Source organism: Chanodichthys erythropterus, chromosome 21, assembly GCF_024489055.1.
Source record: "Chanodichthys erythropterus isolate Z2021 chromosome 21, ASM2448905v1, whole genome shotgun sequence".
Classification (NCBI taxonomy): Eukaryota; Metazoa; Chordata; class Actinopteri; order Cypriniformes; family Xenocyprididae; genus Chanodichthys; species Chanodichthys erythropterus.
The window spans coordinates 13,132,562-13,148,370 of record NC_090241.1 but is presented as its reverse complement, the minus strand read 5'-3'; the positions used below and the strand labels follow the sequence as shown (position 1 = coordinate 13,148,370).

The 15,809-nt window shown below is 36.0% G+C and overlaps 1 protein-coding gene across 2 annotated transcripts; it reads right to left on the bottom strand.

Annotated features, from left to right (window-relative positions):
* Positions 1-5,057: 5,057 nt before the first annotated feature.
* On the bottom strand, positions 5,058-14,519 carry rhebl1 (Ras homolog, mTORC1 binding like 1). Of its 2 annotated transcripts, XM_067373437.1 has the most exons (9): positions 14,327-14,519; positions 14,175-14,240; positions 10,643-10,714; positions 10,354-10,421; positions 10,173-10,255; positions 7,266-7,322; positions 7,129-7,176; positions 6,616-6,697; positions 5,058-6,452 (listed from the first exon to the last, which is right to left on the bottom strand). In XM_067373437.1, exons 2-9 carry the CDS (start codon positions 14,224-14,226, stop codon positions 6,360-6,362), a joined length of 555 nt encoding a protein of 184 aa, XP_067229538.1. In that variant the 5' UTR covers positions 14,227-14,240; positions 14,327-14,519; the 3' UTR covers positions 5,058-6,359. The 2 variants fall into 2 exon arrangements, with proteins under 2 accessions (XP_067229538.1, XP_067229536.1); XM_067373435.1 differs by having other exon boundaries at positions 14,175-14,519.
* Between the last annotated feature and the right edge of the window lie 1,290 nt (positions 14,520-15,809).

Here is a 15,809-nt window from a genome sequence, read left to right as displayed (position 1 = left end):
ATTTATATATGATTTGTATATGATCTATATTTTTATTAATCCATTACACACATGCAAGTTTAGTTTAACAGTTGTTATTAAGCACTTAGTTTCAATGAATATTGATCATATGTAGGCTAATATAAATAAGGTGTAAATATACTATTTAAATATGACTACATGTGAGCTTGTATGTTTGAGTCTCTATCGCTATATATTATTAACCATATAAACTAACTTCACTTGGACTGATAGAGAAAGATCATTTCTTTTATTTGTCCTCTTTCAAAGATAAGTATTTTCCATTAGTGTAAATGCGTTTAAATTCTTAATTTTCAGTGAATTGAATCTCGCTGGCTCTCTCGTGAGAAGTGAATCACAGTTTATTTCTGTTGCAAGGCATGTGATTGGCTGTTCACCACTGATGTCACAGATTCATGTGCACACACTTCACAAACTCAGGATCAAAGCCTGAGTTGACAGAGAAAGTTGATGATCAGCATCATGGTACCAACAAAGCCGGATTGGAGTGGTTTGGTTTTGTCAACTCGAAACTAATCCTATAACCCTGAGTTTGTTCATCTACCATCATGGTACAGGCCCCAGATAAATTGTTTACACTAAACCAGCACTTTGTTTGGTCATTTTATATAATTAATTGATGCTTTTCTCTAAATTGTTTTATTGTTGTTTTTAATTCTTTTACTAAAATTAATTAATTGTTAACTCATGTTTCATGTTACGTAGTTGACGTTGCACTCTAAAAGGAGATTGTTGTAATTAAAACAATAATTTTATATAGGTTATTACGTTAGCAAGTTTACTAAAATGTGATTTATTGACACATTATTCACGATGTAAGCCAATTAATTGCAAATGTGTATTTGTTTATAGATTCATGAATATTTGTATACAATTTGCAGGCAGATGTCTAATGTTTGTTTGTTTGTTTGTTTTTTATTTAGCTCTTACGGTGTTTTGGAAATTAAATTCTTTATAAACATCAGTTCCTGAGAGTAAATTGCATCTGTTCAGCCGGGAATGCTACACTCTTGATGATCTGGATGTGGAAGTATGCATCCTTTAGATCGATGATCACAAACCAATCAACGGTTTGAATCTGAGACAGAATGGACTTTAACGTCAGCATTTTGAATTTGCCCACTCTGAGCGCAAGATTTAAGTGACACAAGTCCAAAATTGGACATAAACCACCATCCTTTTTGGGCACAACAAAATAACGTCTGTAAAAGACTTACTCTATCTGAGCGGGGGTATTAGCCACTTTCTGTAAGGCCACGTACACACTGCAGTTAAATTTGGTTGTCAATTCACCTTTTAGTGCTTCATCTCGTTCTCTACACACACAGTTCAGTAATATATGGGAGTGACAACCACATTCTACAACCGTATTAACTCCTGGAAAATACAAGTAGTGACAACCGCATTTACAGAAATTCTATGCAGTGTGTATGGAACCGAACTGAACAACTAGTTGTTAATGACGTTTTTTAATGTGCATCGGAGATGTGTCTCTCTTCTGTATGCACAGGGAAAGCACAAGCCTTGACTCATTCGAATTGCCAGACCTTGCTAGAAAAAAATAAATAAAAATCAGCAAACAAAATTAAGCCCATAATAAAGCCAAAATAAATCCAAATGCTTTTTGCTAAAAATAAGACCAATATATTGTGATTCATGTCTGCTCACATTAATAACTCCATAAACCCGTTCGCTTAATAAGACGAGCTTAAACAACAAGCCCAAAATGCTTATAATGAGTGACCATGGCAACACAGAAAGAGTGCGCTCTGTATGAAACAGAACAGGCTGTACAAGAATAAACAAAAAAGGATGCCTCCAATTGACTGTGTTAGTGTGTTTAGTTAAATTGCTGAAAACTATGCACAATGAGAGATTCACAATGAGAATACGCTTGCGTGGTTTGTCAAAACTCTCCAATGGAGGGCCTGGCCTCTGAAGACGAGCGAAAACTGCTGTTGGGGACCTGAGAACAAGAGGCCTTGGCCGTCGACCTCAGGTCTATCCATCTGCGTTGCCGTGCGCGAACTGGTGGGTGGATGGGGGGGCTCTATAGGTGGTGGTTCACTTCACTGTACCTCACAGGGGCGCTGTGGAGAAGACGAACATGAATGAACTGACAGTGGTTGTCGTTCGGCCTCACCTGCGTGGGATGAGCTGGTGAAAAGCGGCAGCGGACTGTTGTTTTGCTGCTCAAAATTTCTCTACCACAGCGGTCACAGACTCACCAAATAGGCCGTTATTGGACATGGGGGCATCTAATAGGAAAGACCTATCCTTTTCCTTGATGTCAGTTAAAAGGTTGTGCTCTACTGACACCATTCCTGCCATAGACCTGCCTATTGCATGGGCAGTATGCTTGGTAAAGTAAGGCAAGGCAATTTTTTTTTGTATAGCACATTTCATACACAATGGTAATTCAAAGTGCTTAACATAAAGAAGAACCAAATACATAATAATAATGGAAGACATAAGAAATAGATAAAACAGTAAAAACAGAGAATTTTATCTGCTATCTAGATGGAAGAGTTAGGAAATTTCAGGGAGTTTTTTGTTGTCCGTCAGAGCGGATCTAAATGAATGTTCCTCACGCAGAGGTTTTTATTTGTCAGGTAGCTGTGCGTTTAAACATTACCCTTACAGACAAATCTTTCTGGATTAACTCTAAACAGAGCTGCATCCAGGGATAACTAAAAATATTTGTCAGGTAGCTGTGCGTTTAAACATTACCCTTACAGACAAATCTTCCTGGACTGACTCTACACAGAGCTGCATCGAGGGATAACTCTAAAAAAATAAAAATATTTGTCAGGCAGCTGTGCATTTAAACAGTACCCTTACAGACAATTCTTCCTGGACTAACTCTATACAGAGCTGCATCCAGGGATGACCAAAAATAAATAAATACATGAATAAATATGTCACAGAGCTGCATCCAGGGATAACAAAAAAAAAAAAAAGGAAAAAAAAATTTTTACTTCCTAATTCTCCCAGCTCTTTCAACCAGACAGCAAGATATAAAATGCATTAAAAGTCAGAAAATAAAAGAGATACATAAAATATATAAAATGCATTAAAAATGAAATGAATAAAAAATAAGAAAGAGTTGAAAGAAAAAAAGATAGTGTGTATAAAATAAAGTATAAACAGTTCAGACATAGCACAGTGCTCAATCAGCAAATGCATAGGTAAAAAGATGTGTTTTGAGTCTTGCTTATCTCCAGCTTATCTACAGCACGAGTGACCACTTCTAAAAGCTTGTTATACGACAGGGATGTGCGTTTCTCCTGTCCACTCAGAGGGAGAGAGCTAGAACAATCACCCACAAGCTCTTAAGAATCAGAGGCTGCTGTAGACAACACATCATCATCAAAGGGGCCACAGCCAAAAGAAATCCCATCGCAAGCTTCTGGGGTAGGCCGCATTTTGTCATGAATGAAAACAACAGGGTCAGCGTCATGATTCTCAAATGCATGCACATGAGACGGGGAGAGAAAGGGGTAAAAATCCATCTGCTCGCTCTCCAAAAGCTCTGGCTTATATTCATCACCCCAATCGTCCATCTCATGCGGCACCCCAGAAACAGAGAGGCGGGGGTTGGGCGAGCAGCCTTCTTTCCTCAGAAAGTAGGAAAGCCTTGAGCGCAACACTTTTAAACGCAGGCTATCGCAGTGTCGACAGTCAGATAGGCTGTTAAGATAGGCTCTTGAACATGCTGAAGGCCCAAACATCGCACGCACCTGCCATGAGTGTCTCCTCCTGCTATGAGCCTGTCACACGGGTCTATACATCTCCTGTAACTCATCGTGTCCTCTTGAGAGGAGTGAAAACTGCTCTGAAAAGGTAGCTATGGACACGTGAAAAGAACTTTCCAACTGGCAACAGAAAATCCACTTCCTGAAGGAATGAACTCTGATGAAATGGCGCCTAGTACACTGATATGAAGCATATGTGACATATTCTTGGGGTAGGACTAGACACTTCTGGCCACACCTAAAGCAGAGTTCAGACTGCACGATTTTCAAAGTAGTTGGGTCACTGTTCTTTTCACACTGCATGACTATCTTGGCCAGCATTCAGTCGCTGCTGTGTTCATACTGCACGATGGATCGGCGATAGAAGGTTTCACACTGCATGACTTTACAATAGGAAGAATCGCCGACAACTCTGTCTGGCACGCAAACTACGTTTCACAACCAAACACACGCGAGATGTGACAAGGAAACAACGCGATATCACGCGTGCAAGACCGAAGTTATTATTATTATTAAAAATAGTAGCCCGCAAGAAGCTTGCAATACAAATTGCCTGTGCGCTGATTTGCAGCGAAAACAAGAAAAAGAAAAGAAGAATATGGAGGAGGAAATGGTTGAGGAGACTGTGGATTGTGTGTTCTGCAATGAGAGTTGGAGCTAAATACATAACTTTTCAATGTGCTGCTGTTGCGGATGGTCAAGCAAATGTTTGTGCTTTGTTTCTGTTTGATAGAATTGTAATGTTTTTCTGAAACGAAGCCATGCTTGCTGATATTGTGGTCTATAACTCCCCGAACTCCCCGCTGCTCTGTATCTTGCTCTCTAATTGGCTGTCGGTCATCGCCGATGTAGTTTTCAGTCAGAAAACTTTTCACACAGCAGGATTTTGAATCGCCGCCAGGTCCAGATATTTAGCATGCCAAATATCTCACGGGTGTCGGCGACTCGTCGGCGATTCTCTCAGATCGCGTCTTGCTCATTCACACTGTGTGATTGTCACTTGTGTGAACGAGCACCGATTTGCCTGTAATTTCGGGCATTTGTCGGCGATTTCTCAACCTGTCGGCGAGCCAAAATCGGGGCTAAAATCGTGCAGTCTGAACTCGGCTTAAGGTGTTCCCATAGCGTTGTATCACAGCTTTGAGTGAACAGATTAAAGGGAACCATACTCTCCAACGACTCGTACTTAATAAGGTGGGTAAGCAGCAAGTTATGGAAACTGTCTACTTCAACTTTGATGTGAGAGATCCAAATGGAAGAACAACAACTACACAGAAAACACATTCTTTAAATGTTTATTTTTCCACATACAAAAAATCCATATACAGAAGTCCCTAAAATTATAATGAAGGTTGTCAAAATTATAAAAATGAAAAACCTGGCACCCTGAATTTCCCAGGAAAATGAGGAGGTCAGATTTTAAAGGACCCTTGGACTTCAGTAGTGCTAATTTAATGTAGTATGGGTCAGAAAATTCCAGGATGGTATTCATGTCATGGTACTATTTAATATAGCTAAATGTTACCAAACAGAAAGTGGGGAGGATGATGCAAAATATATCAGAAATGCATTGGAACAACATTTTTCTGTAGCCATTGTATTATCAGTCTTAACTGCTCTACAGAGATAATGTTGGTGACCCTGCTTTTAAATCAAGATTAAGATCATATAAGACTCCACAGGGGGAAATTGTTGACCATGAATCAGTCCTAGGTAACTATGTAAATATTAGACTATGCCTTCACAAATTGCAAATGTGGTATGTATGACGTTCAGCATTATACTAAAAAAGTGCATTTATTTAATGAACACTTTTATATGCCATGGGCACCTTTAGGGGTAACAAAATTAATTTCTGAATCTAAGCAAAGCAAAACCAAAAAAAAAAAAAAGGCTGAATCTCAAAGATAGAATTCTAATAAAGTTTTAAAGATCCCATATTTACTTTATACTGAAGGTTTAAAAAGAACACAATTCTTGCAGTCACTTGTGTATAAAACCACCAGTGGCAGGCAAGAGTGGATCTTTTTGGGGTTATGTTTACATCATCTTATATATACCCACACTTTACATACTCCACTAGGAAGAGGAAAGGAGTAGCACAGCACTGAATTGTCATACGTGCCATCTTAATGTCTCTGTATAAACTCAATTTAAATGGCCTACCCATTTTATCCATTTTAATTCTTTTGGTTACACAAGAGAAGTAAAATTAGTAAATATGTGTCAGAGGGACAGCAAAAAATAAAATAAAATAAAAGAACAACTCTGTATTGCTGAGATAAATGGAGATATAGTAGGTGTAGACAGGTTAGTACCTGTCAGATTAAACATGAAATGTCAGTCAGCATATCAAAGCTGAAGGTAACAGAGATGGGAGATTTTAAGTAAAACATTTTACAGTAATTTGAGCATCAAAAAGCATCAATATTTAACTCCCAATACTGAATATGATTTTTTGGAATAATGTTTCTTGATGCATTTGGAAATTAATCAGGAGAGGACCCATTTCTGAACTGCTTCGTTATAATTAATAGCAAGGTGATGTGTCTTTTAATTTCAGCATGTGAGTTTACTGCATGCCTACATCACTGCACACTTCTTCTCCTCTGATGGGGCATTTCCATCCACTTTTTCCATTTCCAGAATAATCCTCTTGAAAACCTCTACAGCGGTCTGTAAAATTAATGTTCTTTTAAAAAGGAGAACATATACACAAATGTCCAAACTGTACAGAAAACAAATATATGCTCATTGCATAAATGTGTCTACAAAATGTTTTGTTAAACTAACTGTAGGCAAGCAAAAGTTCCTATTCAAGATACAAAGAAAGTGTTACCTGATTTTCCTTAGCGGACGACTCCATAAAAGCAGCACCCCAAGAATCAGCTAACTTCTTGCCCTCTTCTGGTTTAATCACTCTAAATTTAAAAGAGAGAGAGAGAGAGAGAGAGAGAATATGACAAAGCTGGCCTTCAAAATGGTACAAAACCTTAAAAGTTTCAAAGTCTGGAAGACAATTTTGTGGTCTGAAATGTGATAAATATTTAAAAAAAATTAAGAACTTATGTTATAGATAAAAACACAAAAACTCACATTGATGATGAGTACATTACATCACATTGATGGGGAGTATTTATGAATTTAATGTTAATAACTTAATTACAAAATTATCAGGATTTGGGACCATTCTACAAAGTTAGGTGTAAGTCGGGGTCTATGCAATGTACTGTTTATAACATCCAAAGAAATGTAAATATACATTTAAAATAGAAAAAATAATAATAATAATAATAATAAAAAGTAATTAGACCAACACCATGCAAGAGGTGAATAAATAGTATATGCTTGCCTTTCCATGTGAAGATCTTTTTTGTTCCCAACTAGAACAGTAGGTACCCTGGGTAAATATGCAATATTTATGACTACATGTTTTGTGACCTTATATAATATTTTGACCATATGTTTATGAGTTTAAACCACACTTACTGTATCTTTCCAACCATATCAAGAAGCTTGTCATGTAGAACCTGCACAACTTCAAAACTGAAAACAGAGTGGATTATGTTTAAATTTTGTTGGCCTCTGAAAAGCATTCAAATCAGCATCTAGGCCCTTACAATCAGAAAAGTAATTACACATATCAGATTATGAGGTTAAATAAAGCTACTTTTTCTCAGCCAATAATGAGTGTCACTAGTGTTAGTATCTGAAGAAATGTCTAAAGAGTACAATGGTTTAAAAAAAAAATAAAAAATATAATTCAAATTCATTCATTTTTTGATTTAAGGCACACAATAAAAATATTTCTGGTGCCAATCAAGTTCTCGGCCAGTGTTTCGCTGGGCGAATTGAAGTCTGTCTAGAACCAGCCCTGTTTCTCCACAGACAAGCTGATAAAAGGTGATATGTGTTGTTTATGTTGTTTATGACTACATAACCACTAACCAGTCCAAAAACAAAAATGACGTGTCAATGTTTGTGTAAGCAGCACTTCTACGTTATGTTGTTCACGGTACCGGTAGTCATAGGTATATAGGTATAGGTATATTGACCGTGCTCTCTTCTGTACTTGCTTGAGATTGAAACTGAACCCGCAGATTCATTCTCTCTCATGCAATTTAACATATTAAGACCTACAGAGTAATGTTATGCAATGTTATTACATTGCTCAGTGAGACTGCCATAGGGCATGAGTGGAATCGATTTTTCCAGCCTAGAACAGTTGGAGAATTGACAGTGGAAAGTAACCTGCACCAGAACCATGGCAGAGTAAAAGGGGTCTTGACAAAGCCAGTGATCATGATTTCAGCATTCTATTTACATTTTTAGCAGTTACATTTATATCTATAGTATAGTATAGTGTATGTCTTGGCACAGTCGTAGTGGTTACAACAAAAACAGAAAATGTTTGGCAAAATGATACTCATTCACACAGACTCTTGACTTCTTTTTAAATGACTTAAAAATGCTGTACAGGCATGCATGCCAGGCCAGTAGTTGGCGATGTCATTTTGTAAAGAAACACTACCTGCCCATAGACTGAATACCTAATATGCATGCGCATAATGTCACCTTTTTCACAAATTCACGTTTTTAATAACGCTATATTTTTCCAACAACTTGCACTTTGAAATCCATTTTCAAAAGTTTTCAGGCCCCCAAAACGGCATTGGCGTGTAAATAAATGCCAAAAACGCATAAAATGTTTCCCATTTTTAGTTGAAAACGGTAACAGTTTGATAAATGTACTAAGTAGAATTAGTGCACATATGTGGTAAGATTTAAATATGTTATCGCACATTTTAAACAGAAATTCTAAAGATAATAGGGGCTTTCGCACAGATTACTTCTAGGAACTCAGTTATAGGAAGTAGTCACTAGGATAGTTCCCCAAGAACTAATTTCCCCCCTGGGCCATGTATGTGGTTGCATTTGCACTGGAAATAGGAACTATTTCCGGCATTACAAACGCTAAAAACCGGTGGATGGAGGATGCCATGATAGGAGCGGTGTTTGTTGTGTGTCGTGGGATTCGTGATAACGGATGGAATGTAAACGCATAATTTACGTGACTGAAAGAGCAAAAAGTGGGGCTAAGAGATTAAATCTTGTATGACAACTTTCAGTACATATCGAGGCAGAGAAATGTGATGTGATGACCAGCACTAAAATTAGTGATTATGACCCTTCAATAGGGTATGCTTCAGTTGTTCATTTGCTGCTATGTCTTGCACAGTGCATGATGTAAATTTCATCAGCAGCAGGTTCTGCTGCAAGGACTGCACGTGCAGTCCAAACTTTCGAGGCTCACAAAGTCAGTGCAAACAAAGTCAGAAAACTAAACACACAAAAACAACACTGGGTATATTGATGAATATATTGAGTCCAAGAATGAAGAATGAAATAATAATAAAAAAGAATGATTACATAAGCATGCAAGTTTGTTTATTTGCATTATTAACCTGTCACTTAAAGGGTTAGTTCACCCAAAAATGAAAATTCTGTCATTAATTACTCACCCTCATGTTGTTCCACACCCGTAAGACCTTCGTTTATCTTCGGAACACAAATTAATATATTTTTGATAAAATCCGATGGCTCAGTGAGGCCTACATTGCCAGCAAGACAATTAACACTTTCACTGCCCAGAAAGCTACTAAAGACGTATTTAAAACCGTTCATGTGACTACAGTGGTTCAACTTAATGTTCTACAGCAACGAGAATACTTTTTGTGCACCAAAAAACAAATTAACGACTATTCAACATTATCAAGATTTCAAAACACTGCTTCATGAATCAAACTGCCAAAGTCACATGATTTCAGTAAATGTGGCTTCGTTACATCATAAGTGTTTTGAAATTTCAATGGTTCACCACTGGGGGGTGTGACTTTGGCAGTTTGATACGTGCACCGAACCAGTGATTCGAATCAAAAGATTCATAAAGCTTTGAAGCTTCATGAAGCACTGTTTTGAAATCGCCCATCACTAGATATTGTTGAATTAAGTCGTTATTTTGGCGCACAAAAAGTATTCTCGTCACTTTAAAACATTACGGGTTGTCACATGAACTTTAAATAAGTCTTTAGTAACTTTCTGGGCACTTAAAGTGTTAATTGTCTTTCTGGCGATGCAGGCCTCACTGAGCCATCAGATTTCAAAAATATCTTCATTTGTGTTTCGAAGATGAACGAAGGTCTTGCGGGTGTGAATGACATAAGGGTGAGTAATTAATGACAGAATTTTCATTTTTGGGTGAACTAACCCTTTAAGAAAATAAAATAGTCAAAATGGACCAAACATTTAAACATTCCAGTTGTATGACCAAACAAAACAAAAAACAAAACAAAAAAGATTAATAACAATGCAAGTAAGAAAAAAAAAAACCCTGACCTTTTCATTGAAGTGACAGAGTACACCAGAACGTAACCATGAATATCCATAGAATGAGACTGGGGGAAAATGGAATACTCATCCTAAACAGAAAAGGGGAGGGGAACAACTGGTATGAAAAATGATGAAAAAAAAAAGAAAAAGATTTATACAGAACAATTGTGGGGGGGAGGGGTCTTACCTGTCCAGCAGTGTCAACTAACTGGAGATTGAAATCCTGGCCATTCACAGACACCATTTTATTAAAAGCTTAAAGACAAACAGAAAGATATATTGAACTGGGGACATCAAAACTTTCAAAGGGGACCAAATGTCAGGTAATTGTATGATTTTGGAGCAACAATATTACAATATTCTTCTACTTTATACAATGATCTTAAAACTTGGATCTACTAGTTGCTAGCTATTTCATTTAATGTATTTGCCCATAATACTTGTAATATAGTAGGTCAAAATATTTCAGTACTCACTGTTTTCAATAGTAGGGTCGTAGGAATCTACAAATTGTCCTTCTACAAACTGTATCGTGAGGGAGGATTTTCCTGTTGTAAAATAAATTAAAATGATTATCAAAGTTATGTTAATAATTAGTAACAACAACAGTGACAGCTATTATAATAATATGTTTTATATATATAGCGCCTTTCAAGAACCCAAGGACGCTTTATTACCTTTTATAAGTGTGTTGAATGGCATTAAATAATAGGCTAATAAAATTATTATTATTATTATGAAAAAAATGATAACAAAAGTAATGGAAAAGTGTTGAGAAAGCTGCTTACTGATCAAGCCACATGTATAGGCAGGTTAAGAGTATACCACTAACATTACATGTAAATGTACTGACAGTGTATTATATGGAGACATGTGATGGTATACGATAATACGATATATCATGATAATGAACATGTGTGATATTGTTAACATGGGCACTTCAAAATAGATTTTTAGAATGCATCCACTCTGAAACAACCCCCAACAAGCATGAGATGCACTTGGCAGAACGAGTAAAGATGTGATGAATGAAAATGCACATTCACTCTCTGACAACAGATGACGCTTTTGGAACAGGAGAAATGCAGCTTTTCCCGGTAACACTATACACACAGCAGCTGCACTACTTTCTGTTTCTGAACAGTATTTAAAGGGTTAGTTCACCCAAAAATGAAAACACTGTCATCAATAACTCGTTGTTTTCATTCCAAACCCATAAGACTTTTGTTCATCTTCAGAACACAAATGAAGATCTCTTTGATGAAATATGAGTGATTTCGGTCGCTCCATAGCTACGTAACTACCACTTTGACGCTTTAAAATGTTTATAAAGAGATCGTAAAACTAATCCATGAATTGAAGCGGTTTAGTCCAAATTTTGTAAAGAGACTCGATCGCTTTATATGATGAACAGATTGAATTTAGGCTTTTATTCACATCAAAAAGATCTTTATTTGTGTTCCGAAGATGAATAAAAGTCTTATGGGTTTGGAATGACATGACTGACATGACATAATTTTCCTTTTTGGGTGAACTAACCCTTTAAATGTTTTAAACAGCCATTGACATTTTTGTATTCAAAATGGCGTTCATCGCAGCACCAATTTATTTTCAAACCTGAACATTTTTACATTTTTATCTACATGTCCTAGATATTGACTAAAAATGCTGATTCTTTATTATTGTTCGGCAACACTTTACAATAAGGCTCCAACAAATGTAGCTATTGCTCATTATTAATTTTAATTAATGCATTAACTAATGAGACCTTATTTTAAAGTTACCTATTGTTTTTTTATAATTCTTTTGCACTTTAATCTGTTTGAAACATTTGTTCACTTTAAACATTTTTGTCTATTGCTTTATTTATATTTAAATGTTCAGAGGTCTATTTGTTATAAGAAGTTATTAAAACCTTTAATAGTATGACAACACTTTTTTTGCAACTTATTTCAATATTGTGATAATATCATATACCGTGATAAAAGTTTCAGCAGTTATCACAACGTGAAAATTTGATACCGTCACATGCCTATACGGAATACGGAATTGCAACCCTTGTCCAATTCGGGGTTAAGGTTTCTCAGACATTTTCATTGGTACATTAAATATGACATTAAGGCTTGATACACTGCATAATGTATTGTGAAAATACAAAATTGGTATTGCCATTCAAAATGTGTATGATTCCATTAAAGTATTAATTCACCCAAAAATTTTAATTCTGTCATTAAGTACTCAATGTCAATCCACACCCGTAAGACCTTCGTTCATCTTTGGAACACATGAATGAAGGTCTTACGGCTGTGGAATGACACGAGGGTGAGTAATTAATGACAGACATTTTATCTTTGAGTGAACTAACCATTTCAAGTCAACATACTGTATGGGATAATAAAGAATAAGTTGCCATTTCTTTGTTCCTTCTGCCCAATTTCTCTTTTTAGCATACCTTTTTTTTTTTATGAACCCATGAACTTTACATATGGGTAAATAAATATAGATGCGTCAAATCTTATTGAACCTTCCGCCCATTTCCTTTCAGCACCACTCCGTGTTAAATATGATAATGGAAACTGATACACAGTGTGACCTTGAATCAAAGTACAAAGATTAAACAGTTTGTTCATAACGCATTGAACAAAGTACAAAATTATAATAATATATCTATCATATTTGAGCAATTAACCACACAGTTTTCCACCAATTCATAAAACTACTGCCATTGAGCACTGTATTTGCAATTCCCATCTCTTTATTTTTAATGGATGCTATAAATATCACACCAAGGTTCCTTACATTACCAAAAATTTGACATGCAGTGAGTTATGATAGAATAAGAAAGATATAGCTTGATGCCCTCAACTCCCAGACAACTGGTGAACCTGCAGACCTAACGGCACCAGTCTGCAAACACCACCACAGGACCTGGCACTTCAGGAGGCAATACAAGGATTTCACAGGTCGACAGGTGTGCAAGATAAAGCTATACATAGGTTGATATTAATCTACAAATATACACTTTCCAAATAAAATATTTTTTAGTAAAACTGTACAAGACTAACTTAAGCAAAAAATAATTTCATGTATGGTGGCTTCAACAATCTGCTGTATTGTTAGAACTTATATCTGATTTTGAAATGCTGATTTGTATAGTAGTAATTCTTTAAATTTGTTGTTTTTGTATCAGCCCTCATATTCCAGGCACACTTGAAATTTCACATGGGCATAGGGTAAAATAAATATTGATTCATTCATATGTATTGGCTCAAATGTAAAGTTCATGGGTTAATTAAAAAAGACTGGTACTTGTTCATAATTAGAGAGAGAAAGATAGACAAATTGCCTAAGAGATGCAACAGGACAGCTTATTCTTTGTTATCGTACATGCATTTTACAGGACAATTAAAAATGTTATGTTAAAATTGTTCGATTCGAGGCCAAAAATCTTGATAGGGCACTACACCGTTTATAACTTTAAAATGCCATTTTACGTACACTTGAAAATGACCGAGAACCAGCGCTTTAAATCCCTTTATAGACACAGCGCCATAGACACCAACACGTTTAGCGTAGCGTCATTTAAGGTGGAACAGAAAGCGCTATCTTTTTAGCTTATCGAATAATAGGCTACGAATGAAATGCATCGCTGTACAGATCAGTTTTAAGACATGCTGACATGTTACTAGAATTACCCGATTGGTGATATTCGAATATTGGTTGGCAAACGATTATTGAGTGTTATTTGACTGAAGAAGCACGTTGCTAATTCCTGCCAGCACCATGCGCTTTCCCATCATGTCGCCAAATGCTGGTGCGCTTTTAGAAGATTCTTGACAGCATCGAAATAAATATGTAAATTTGTAAATACGTAAAAATTAAAGTGGCTGGAAACCAGTAAAAAGCTAAAATGAAATTTACGATTCAGCTGCAAGAACTCTGCTAACTAACTTAACGACTACATAACATCAAATACTTCCTACTCAAAAATGTTTATCAAACACTCACCAACTGAACGATACCCCAATACAGCGATCTTTCTGTATTTAGGTTGAGGCATTCTTTGAAAATAACCTTTGAACGTCAAAACCAAACAACTGGAGGTTAAGAAAGAAATAGTTTATCAAATATTAGAGGTCTATCACGTGATAACAACAAACTTTTCCACGCCCTCCAGAAAGATCTTCATCATTGTTTCTGTCGCATAAAATGAACTTTTCGGTTGGTGGACGCTGTATAATCAAAAATATCTTTCTTTGGAAGTAAACATTTAAGCATACAGTGACGTCTTAAAACTACGACGAATGAACTAAAATGCTTATTCACTGCAGTAGCGTGTCTTCTTCTTCTTAGTTTAATAGCGGTTGGTAAAATATCTGTTGGTGCATTTCCACCACCTATTGGGATGGAGTGTGAAGCGTTATTGTAGAAGGGAAAACAGAAAAGAAAAAAGCTTATAAAATATAAAAGCTTAAAAGTTATTTATTTTAAATAGTTTAAAAGAAATGTATATTCTTTATAAACAATTTTATATGAAATTTATATCAAGAGGTTTTGATTTCTTCTCTGAGCTGGATTCTCTATTCACATTTTATCAGCACATGCACAGTTTCTGAAAGTCCACATTGATTACAATTTACAATACAAGTGCTGAATAGGAATCTCAACAATTAGTGGTAGGCCTTCTGGCTTAGCCTTGAACCAGGGACCTTCTTGCTGCAAGGTAATGCTGCCACTTTTATAAAGCTTCATAGCTGTGGCGCTATGTTTTGGTCAGTATTATAAAAAATATCCTGAAGCTCCTTGCATATTTATCCTATACAGGCTGCACAAGCACTTATATTTGCACTAACACTTTTAAATTTAATTTATTTTAAACTCAGGTTTATTGCATCTTTTGGACATTGTATTCAGCTCCATTTGAGTTCTAAACACAGAATCTTTGCAAAGAAGTTCTTTGAATAAAATATACTGTGGTATACTATTTCTATTTCAGAATCCCTTGAAGCTAACCACGCAAAAAAATAATAATTAAAATAAAAAATTAATTAATTCAGGAGAGTAATTAACAGAAGAGAAGTGAGTGTGTGGGGGGTTATTAGTAAGATGATTATTCTTTTATAAAAGCAAATACAAAAAATGTGACTGCAGTCTGTTTGTTTTTTTTACTGTTGGTCATGCAGTGCGGTGATATCTTGCTTTACCCATTTGCTTTACACACATCTCGGTAACTGATGGGTCATTAAGGTTAATTATCATTAATCCTGCAATGTTTAAAACAAGACACGTAGACCTCCTTTCAGACAATTATATTCATAAGACTAAAAGCTCTCCTGCATTCCACTGTCTGACAGGAAAGGTCTGCATACAGTTCCTGAGGGGGTTTCAAATCTTGGCACTCAGTATGGGGAGATTCAATTAAGTCTCGCATTCCCTTAATGGCCTGGTCAGAGCACTGAAATGTGCACAGAGCAAATCTTTGCTTTACTATAAAGTATGAAGCACCAAGGCCACCTGCTTCAGTAAATAAAATCTTTGACAATTTCTTCCTCAAAAGGAAAACACTTTTAAATTCCAAAATGTATTTAGTGTTATTGGAATGTTAGGTTAACCGTGACTTTAACTTTAACCATTACATTGTCT

Bases quoted from the DNA above. Each gene is read 5' to 3' on its own strand.
- rhebl1 (XM_067373435.1), bottom strand. From the start codon at position 14,226: ATGCCTCAACCTAAATACAGAAAGATCGCTGTATTGGGGTATCGTTCA. The intron at 10,256-10,353 runs GTAAGACCCCTC...TTTTCTGTTTAG, and splicing joins TAGTTGACACTGCTGGACAG to GATGAGTATTCCATTTTCCC. The intron at 6,453-6,615 runs GTAACACTTTCT...TTAATTTTACAG, and splicing joins CGTCCGCTAAGGAAAATCAG to ACCGCTGTAGAGGTTTTCAA.